General features: G+C 35.4%; 1 protein-coding gene across 2 annotated transcripts in view; it reads right to left on the minus strand.

Moving 5' to 3' along the window:
* The window catches only part of LOC105367913 (atrial natriuretic peptide-converting enzyme), a 74,760-nt gene that overhangs the window by 16,144 nt on the left and 48,428 nt on the right, over positions 1–10,188 (minus strand). For both annotated transcript variants that reach the window (XM_011506768.1, XM_011506769.1), the window contains exons 5-7: positions 4,787–5,167; positions 3,139–3,377; positions 599–805 (exon numbers count right to left, since the gene is read on the minus strand). In XM_011506768.1, coding sequence (XP_011505070.1) covers positions 599–805; positions 3,139–3,377; positions 4,787–5,167 — 827 coding nt within the window. The remainder of the gene's footprint in view (positions 1–598; positions 806–3,138; positions 3,378–4,786; positions 5,168–10,188) is intronic.

The following is a 10,188-nucleotide window of genomic DNA, read 5'->3' on the forward strand; positions in this document are numbered from 1 at the left end:
CAGGAAAATTTAGTCGTCCTCGGAACATGAGTTGTCATTAAAATAACTATGGATTATTATTATATTTTACGGATAATTCCAAGTGGAGCGAGAAAAGAAGCGTAGGAGAGCGGAAAAACTTGGGAAATTGATTTCACAGTGTTATGGGAGAAAACTGATTTTCGATATTCGATGCCAGATTTTTTATCGTTAACTAGATTTATCATCGACGGAAAGGAATAAGATTCTTTTGTCTCCTTGGCGGATAATCTGTGAATCGATATTACAATAAATGGTGTTTCAAGCGGGCCAAGCTAATTAATATGTTCTTATATGCAGAGAAATATTGATTTCTACACGGTTTTAGCTTTACTAGTTTTCAAACTATTAACCGCCTAACGCAGATATCAATCAATTGCCGAGAGCGTGGAATGCGCGAATCGTATTCCAGCCAATAATATTCTAAAAGAGAAGAAAGCATGGATTTGGGCGATGCGCATCTTCCAGCTCGCGTCTCGGATTCGCGAGTGCTAGGGTCGCGAGGTAGGCGGGGCATTGGATCGCCGTAGGAGTCGATGAAGCGAGTGGCGAAAAGTGATGGTGGAGAAAAGATACTCACGGCAGTCCTTCTCGTCGCTGGCGTTGGGACAATCGATTTTGCCGTCGCAGCGACTCGAGCGGGGTATGCATGTGGTGCCGATTCCGCAGTGCACGTGGCCCTCGCGGCAGTAAGCGCAGTCCCTCTCGTCCGAGAAGTCCGGGCAATCGATCACGCCGTCGCAGATGCGTGACGACAGGGCCTTCGTCTGGAGCTCACGGATGCAGCCTGCGAACAGGCGGCATTAGACGTAACCACGAAGCTCGGGGCCTCTTTCATCCCCTAATCCGCAAGGAATTTGCGAGCTTGGCGCGTCGCTGCTCCGTCGCTGCTCCGGCGCTGCTCCGTCGCTGCTCCGTCACCCATCCACCACCAAATACTTTTATTCGAGCAGCTGCGGCGCTTTAAGAGTCTCTCCAATCTTAATCTTTTTCGAGGCTCTGTTTTTATTATGCGTCGTCTACTACGACTAATTTTTTGTTTTGGTTCTTTTTTTTTTTTTTTTTTTCTTTTTTTTTTTTTTTTTTTTTTTTTTTTTTTTTTTTTTTTTTTTTAAAAAACCCCGCAAAGCTACCGAAGCTTCGGAATACGCGAGTCATATGTTGCAGACTTTATTCGAGCTTATTCGGCCGAAGCGACTACTTTCTCGATTGCTCTCCTTGCAGTTAATCAGACTTTGCTATTAATTTTAATTATCCTCCGATCGTATAAAATATTGTATGCTTGTGACAAATGATAATTTATTTTAGAACATTATCACTCGGGCGCAATTGCTGACGAAGCAATAAAATAAACAACCACTCGCTAATACGTAAAAAAGTGCTATGAAAATTACAGTGGGATGCCTTTTAAATGCCATTAGAATAAAGAAGAATGCGATGATGACGAGGAAGAAAGGATTGATATTTATTTGAAAAGTTGAGATTAATTAGCGTTTCAAATGACATTTACTATATCAAATTCAAATGGGTATTATTTAATGATCATGATACAAGATAAATAACACTGTGTACGTATAATAGGCGAAATATTTGCTATGAATTATTAAAAAAATAAAGCAAAGAACAACAAATCGAGTATCTTCAAATTAATTTACATAGTTTTTATAAAAACTTATTTCACTTAACTATATATAACTTGCAACATGTATGTATAATATCGAATACAATTCAATAAAAAATAAGTTCCAGTTACATTTATATTAGCATAGACACTTCCAACATTAATCAAATGTTTATTTTAAAATACTTTCTAATGGATATGTACATTATTATTAAGATTTTATGAATATTATTATAAAATTTATCATTAACTCGCTTACCATCGACAGTCTAAATTTTGCCTTCTATATATTTTTCTATTGTTTATTTTGCATCCTTTTCGAGCTTGAGTAACATGGACTATTGAAAAATTCAATTTAATTTTATATTTTGTCACGAAGCATGTTCATTTTCATTTTTGAAATGCCATTTGATTTTATTGTAGAATTTCGCGTACTCGGTTGGTTGGGGATGAAAAAACTTTTTCGTAATTATTATTAGCAATGAAGATAATCATCATAAACTCTCTTAATAAAATTAAATAAACCATCAAGCAATACATGTGTTAATGCAAATTTAAATTCTGTTAAATTCTGATTAACTTAATGTGATTCAGATGAGAGGATCGGAAAGTCTATTTATTCAGGATTTATATTATTATCCTTAAATTATTATCCTACACTAGTGATTTCTTCATTGCGTTGTTAAATTTATCACCAAATTCATTATTCATTATATTCATCTGTACTAAATTTTTATAATTCATCTGGTGAAACTATATAAAATAATTTATAGTAAATCGTTCGTTTCAATTATGATTTAAAAATTTTAATTATTATTATAATGATAGAGTAATTGTATAACTGACAATCCTTTGTGGCAAACAATTCTTTTTTTCGCGGATATAAGTTTAAGGGAATGCCCTCGCATGCGCTTGGAGATTATTAATTTTGGAGAACACAAGAACCGTGCAAAGCGAACGCTTGGGAAAAACTTTAGACAGGAATTTTCCATGGCGCGATAAGTTTCCAACGCGAAAAAAAAAATGTCAAAGAAAGAACAGAACGAAATATTTAATTATTCTCTTTGAGAAGCAAAGTGAAAAGTTTTTACAAAATATGCATGTGATTTATAATCATTCCGAGTTTTAAAGCAACTTTAACGTCCCCACACATGCGCACGCGCCCCCGTTCACATGTGTGCGCGCGTCTGTATGCTCAAGAGATTTTAAATCCTCTGCAAAAGCCTTAATTGCGGCAAAATAAGCGAGCAAAAACTGTATTAGCATATCTCACTCGTAGGAAAAAAGGAAAAAAGTTCAGAGATTCCAAATACCTTAATTGCCTTGGGGATTTTCCGTGCCACTACTCGTCTACACATTCAAGCCCACCCTCACCCTTCGGCTTATGCACGCATGCATGCACTCGGTACAACCGACACGACACAGAGAGAGAGAGAGAGAGAGAGAGAGAGAGAGAGAGAGAGAGAGAGAAAAGAAGAGGGAGAGCTGGGAGATCTTACCCGGTTTGGATTTGCAGCTGCCAAGGTCAGCATATTCAGGAAATTTGGAACAGTCGAGAATGGCGCGAAGGCGCTCCGAGAGGCGGCTACCACATCCTGCCCAAAATTCCTTGCAGAAGCCGCGGCAAGGTGGACTCAGGGCGTCCTCATCGTCGCCAGCGAGGTTGAGACACGCGGGTTGCAGTGCCTGGCATATGAAGTCGTAGGCTTGTTTGTAGCACTCGGCGTCCACTAATTCCCTGCGGATATACCTGGTGCATCAGTTTGGGTTCCGGCGATTGGAGTCGCGAGTCCTCGCGGTACTCGAGAATTGTCACTTTGCAATTACGGAGTCGCGGCTCTATGCCTTTTATCCTTTATGCCTTAAAGTTGCGGTGCTTATTTTGTTCTCAGCGCGAGTTGAGTACCGACGACCTCGTTGATCTTGCAATGGTTCGAGCAAAGCCTTCCGCGCGAAATAATACATCACGATGCTGAGACGTGCTAATTTCAAGGCATTAGAAATTAGAAGCCTTCCACCGAGTGCCCGAACAATTATTATTATTATTATTGTCCATCTGGAATTACGAGCTAATTATATGGCATCGATAAGTCCGAGATAAGTGGCAAGTCCCCGAATATCTTTGCATTAGAAAATAAAAAATCGCGCAACTTTTCCATCGTTTAACCGCTTGGATACCCAAGCGTCGTTCGTTCTGATTGCCAAGGGGAATATATTTCCTGTGAATTTTAATGGAAAATAAATAGAAAATTAAGGAGGAGAGTATATCGTATATTAAAGAAAATCATATAATATTCGTCTCAGCTAGAAAATTGCTGCATGTCAGTGTGCCAACAATCAAAGATGAAGTGTTATTAGAAAATTCACTGCAAGTACATCGATTTGCTTTTACAATTATTCAGCGCTTTTTATTTCATTCAAGGTGATTAATAAATTTTTCAATTTCTTCAAGGAAGAATTATCCGTCTTTTCTCTTTCAATTCTTTAGTTAATTTAGGCTCTACCTATTAGGATTTCTTCACTTTTTTGTTAATTAATTTCGATTTCTCGTCATGAATGATAAGAGCGTTTCGAGACTTTTGAACTGCAAATTAGACGTACTAATGTATACACACTTTGTACAACAAATACTTTCGATTTGTCATATTTGATTGGCTTCTATCGAAAATCAAGCTGAAAATACGTTTTCATTGTTATTATCGAGATGAGAAATATTTGATTTTTAGATGAAATCAATACAGCATGCTTTGATTACAATTTGAAAATAAATATCATTTAAATCAATTTAAAAAATGAATAAACAATCGACGATCGATTTCATTTGTTTAAAATTCATTTTCATGATAGAATCAATAAAGGCAATTGTAGCGCCGCCGGCTTAACCTGACTATAAGTAATATTTACCACCATTATTAGCAATTAATTTTTATATTTGCAAGTTCAAGTATATCCGTATCGGCATACTCCTTATCTCCTTATCCATGAAAACGAGGAGCAGAAGGCGAATTAGTGACAAAAGAGCAAATAAAAAATAAAATTACCATTGTCATCGCACATCAACTCGAATGGTGAAAAAAAAAAAAACCATAATAGAGGGCATTAGGGTAGCTATTCGTCTACTTTAAAACGCATACGGTTTATGCTCACCTGAAGGCGATAATGTCGTCGTTGACCTCCTGGAGGTTAGCGTGTCCAAGGAGATTAGGGTAGGACGTGAGGTTGTAGGGCAGATGCTTGCAGTAGGTGAACTCGATGGGGCTGCATCTCCTGGGTGGCCTCGGAGCAATCGTCGTCGGAACGACTTCCTCGGGAACAGAAGCGTTGGTCGCAAGGGCGAGATTACTCGTGGCGCTCGCGCTCTCCTGAACCTCGAGGCTGCCCGGGTCGATCGTCAGATTGGCGAAGAAACGCGAGGCTCCGGGTGTGAGTTCCCTGGTCAGTACCGAGAGGATCGACTCCGTGTCAATGATCCCGTAACGCGCGTCGAAGCGTAAGTCGAAGTGTACCATGAGATCCTGACCCTCGACTCTGTTCGCATGCATATCCTTACGTCAATCCCCCTTTCACCAATGTCGGAGCTTAATTCGCGCTTAGTATTGAGAAAATATAATATAGGTCGAGGGCAGCTAAAACGACCTTTAAGGCTTTCCTTCTGTTTACGCTTAGCATCACTGTTACTTACGATTCTCGCGAGCCTAATCGAAATACGGGAGAAAGTATTTTTTCAGAAATCGCACAACCATCCTGCAGATAAACGTGGCTCAATTAATCTCTAACCTTGATTACGCGCTAAATTTGTAGTCTCTAGTCTGAAGCACGTTATTTGTTAAATTGCAGTGAAATAATTAAATTGGCATGAAATGCCAATGAATCCATTGTTGATAAGGACTAACGTCGTTAGAGTGACAATAAGAGAAAAAAAATATCCTGACACTATGGCGTTTCATGACTGTGACTTCATTAACTTTATGGTAATTAGCGAGTAAATGTTGGATGAAGAAAGCTCTGGTAATAATTGAACAATAATTGAAGAATAGGAAAATAATAATCTAAAATTAATTATATTAAGATCGATGAAAATCTAATGGTTTATTTTGTTTTATTAGTCGTTGAGAGATTTCCTTTTTATTTTTAACTCTATACAAGGTAGAAAAATCATATTTTTCATTTTCGAAATGTTTTCGAGAACAATAGATTACTCGGCTATTGATATATTCCCTATCATGCGTTATTATTAGTGATTTTATAGAAAAGTTCTTGTTGGCGAATAAAGATTTACCGAATAATAGAATACAAATTTTTTAACATTCGACTTGAAATCCAAATTTCTATATTAATTAGAATACGTAATCCAATTTAATAAGTAAATGTTTTTATGTTAAGTTAAGATAAGATAACAATAAGGTGCAGTTTTTTTTTTTACAAAAATTAATAAGAGACTTAATTGATAAGACATTAATAAAATAATAATAATAATTGATAAATGCTTGAATGATGGTGAATATGTGTAGCGTTGTTGTTCTTGTTAAAATGTTAATTAAAAGTGAATTTTGACAGCTTACTGATTTTCCTTTTATAAGAAGGCAAGAAATATGTGTATCCTTGCGTGAAAACAGTTTCAATTGGAAAAGAATTTTTTTCATATGTAGTATAAGGAAGTTGTAAAAAGAGGCATTTGGATCTTTAAATGCTTTAATTATTTAATATAGTTTATTATATTAACATGAAATACGCGGACACGTATTTTAAGCAAAAAATAAATAAATAAATAAATAAATGAATTTCCTGAATTCTTGCGTATTCATTGTGAGCGATAGTATTTGTGCAATTAAGTGACTCTTTGACCTTTCGAGAACATTGGGAAATTGTATTCTTGTATATTTTGTAAGTGTATGGTTTCGTTAATGTTCAAACAGTACGCGCTTATGTCGAAGTAAATGTGCCAAACAATCCATACGATTTTCAGATAAGATATAATATGTGGCTTGAGATATTGAAATTTCATTATCGGAAAATTTAATGCCTTTTATGTGCACACGAATTTGTGTTGGCAGTACACTGGTTTTTTTTAACTTCAATAAAATTTTCAGTATTTCAATATTTCAATTAACACTAATCGTATTTGGATAATTAACATTACAGTATGAATAAAAAAAATATTATTGTTGCAATTCAATTCTGTATTTATGAGTTTTATTGATTAACTTTTTTTTTTTTTTTTTTCTTTTTGTCATCGTGAAAAGAGATGTTTTACGAATTCAAAAATATATCTAGAGTGATTGGCTGAAATATTATTATAATTAAATAAATATGAATTGTCAGTGCCGCCGTATTTTTACAATAATAATTCAATTGCGGTAACGGCGAGGGAAAATTACGCATAAATGTAAATATATTTTATCGATACTTTTATATTTATTAGTAATTTATCATTGATTTGCAATATCAGTGCAGCGAATGGAACACAAGAGGATAAAGACAAAAAGCAATAGCAAACTTAATGGCTTCTATTTACAAAGCCGAAAAAAAAAAATAATATCGCATTTTACATGTGCCGGGATAGTAAAAGTAAATGATACGTGGTTCAAGCATATCGGCAATAAAGGAACGTTAAAACGGAAAATTTCTTATCCCAAACTTTACGCCTCTGGCCTGCAATTCTCCCCTTCGTCCCAGAGTTTTGTAGAATTTTTATTACCCTCGGTACTTTATTACAGCAGCTTGTGCGATTGCACACTTTCTGCTTACCAACAATGTATCATGCGATCTGAAGCGATCAAAGTCTTAAAAGACCCAAGTAAACTAAAACTAGTCGCTTGGAGATAGGAAAGAAAGGACCGTTTACGAGGCCACGATGTCCTTATATTTCGAGTGTTTGTTTATCAATGAAATTACATTCTTACATCACTCGACTTTCTCAAAATTTTGATTTTACAGGCACTAATTAATTCTAATAAAACAATTTGCTTTATTAATATGAAAAAAATTTCATCTCGTACTTGTATACTTGTTAGCTGTCCTCCTCCCTCCCCCTCCCGCCCGCCCACTCCTTTATTATTTTATTATTATTAACCCACAATAACGAATCTTTCAAGCCTAATCGCGATGTTATTTATCTTATGAACATCGGCTTTCAAATCGGTTCTTATTACCTTTAATTTTAATACATCAATGGCAATATAACACATGGACTAATTAGAGTGAACTATGTGCCATGTATATGGTAACGAGAATAAAATATCGAAGCTGTAAAAGTAAAAATATTGAAACTAGTATTTTATTTTATTTTATTTAAAAGTTTAATAGTAGCGTTTCTTAAGTTTTGATTCCAGTTTTTTTTTTTTTTTTTTTTTTTTTTTAAATTATCATTCTTACATAATGTAGTGAATACATTTCAAACGTACTTCACGCTAATAAAATATACAATTTTAAGAGGATTACAAAGAGAATGATAAAATATTAAATTTGTATAAATCGATGACGTAACGAACGCCGCTATAAAATATTTATTCAGTTTGATGAATCACCAAACTACGAATTGGATTTCCCGAGGCGTATTACAATTTTCTTTTTAAATTGCGATAACTTTTATACAATGGTTTTAGAATACATTTTTCATAATAATTACTTTGCAAATCCTCAACTCCATCGCGCTTGGCTAATTTTGCAAATTTTCAATAAAGTGTGCATTATATTAAAACATTAGCTAAAATAAACTGATTTTCCATAAGCGCTATCGAACCCGCGGCAGGAAAAACAAATTGAAGAACCTACATTGGGTTTTTGCTTTCGCTTGATGAACAAGTAAAAGTATAAGAGCTTCTCCTATAAAGTTCATCTACTTTCCATTATTTTCCCGGAGAATAAAGCTCGGGCGACTCCTTTGCCTCCTTAATCCCGAATTTTCAATTTAATTGCAGTACTTGTGCTCCGCGAGTGTTCGGTTCAAAGAACAATGGACTCCTCATCCCCCCCTCCCCCTCCCCCTCCCCCGGCCAAATTTGCGGCAATGCTTGTTATTTCGTATGGCTCGATTTTTACCGCAGCTATTGTGATTTTCACTGCAGCCACGATAATTTCTGCAGCGGTTTTCCGAAATGACGGGGATCCGAGAAGACGGATAGATCAGAATTCATTATATTCACGTCGATTCCCAGATTATATAGTAAAATACATCCGCGGTTAAGAAGATCGAGATCGCACTCGTTCCGCGTAACTATTTTTTTATGCTACGACCTGGAGATAAGTCTTTAACGATTATTTATCGAGACTGTATTAGCTTAGCTTAGATTCGATTATAATAAATTATTCGAGCGAGGTTTATATACTTTAATTTATAGTGGCAACACATTATATATACTGTAATAACGTGATATATCTTGATTACGCTTTCAAGCTTTAGATATTAGGAATTTATGAATTTTTCAATGAAATGGACGAGATTTTTAATGTAAGGAAAAGTCCTTTGCTATGATTGTATATTAAAGTGCATCGCTGTTTTTCTCGTATTATCAATTTTCGTTAAATTCCGTACATTATTAAGAGATTGAAAGATCAATAAGCCAGCACGTAAATAAGTTTTCATTATAAAAATATGTATTTTAGTTTTATCGAACTATCGTAAATTTTTAATCGCTTCGTTATATTCGTGGCGAGCCTCAACGTTTACATGCAGTACAATCGTTCACGCTTATTTAATTACCCGTAATGTTGATTAGCAAAGGAAAATATTGCCAACGATCTCATGAGCTTATATTGGTTGCATTTCTTCGATACGTTGAGCGAAAGTTGAAAAGAAAGTGTCGGAAAATTGATAAATTACGATTCGCATCGAAGCGCGTTTCATAGGCGTATCGTTGATATGTAAAAAAAAAAAAAAAAAAAAAAAAAAAGAAATAAATAACTAAATAAAATAATAATAATGAAACAATCTCTCGGCATCAAGAGGGAGAAAAAGGTCAGAACATTTATAATATCGATCGCTTGTAATTATTTACAATCGAAGATAAAAAAGCTCAATGCCTCGATGCGCAAAATTAACCTATGGCGGATGAAAAACGGAGCTTGTGCATTCTGCGCTCGCGATTCGCGAAAAGGACGGGAAGTCATACACGGCTCACCGAATACTTTGAATGCTTACGAGCTTTGCGTTCCAAGTCATCGGCTCTCGCGATTTCCCAAGAGAATTTCACTGCGTAGGCAAATGTGTTGGTGCATTTATCGGAACGAGAGCGATGTCGAAAATTTCACGAACAATCGTCACGACTTAATTTTTATTATTTCTCGATCCCGTCGTTTTCGAATTGCAATTCGACGATTAATGCAGCTTTTGCCTTGTTAACAGCGAAAAAAATATATATATATATATATATATATATATATATATATATATGCAAATATCGCGTGGCGACAGTACTCGCGTTTGTTGATTATCGGCCTAATGGCGACTTATTTATTTAGAAACTACTGCGCGCTATTCAGATGCTAAAGAGACCCTCGGAAGAGATTTTTTATTTATTTATTTATTTTTTTTTTTTTTTTTTTTTTAA

This window comes from Ceratosolen solmsi, unplaced genomic scaffold (assembly GCF_000503995.2).
Source record: "Ceratosolen solmsi marchali unplaced genomic scaffold, CerSol_1.0 scaffold6, whole genome shotgun sequence".
NCBI lineage: Eukaryota > Metazoa > Arthropoda > Insecta > Hymenoptera > Agaonidae > Ceratosolen > Ceratosolen solmsi.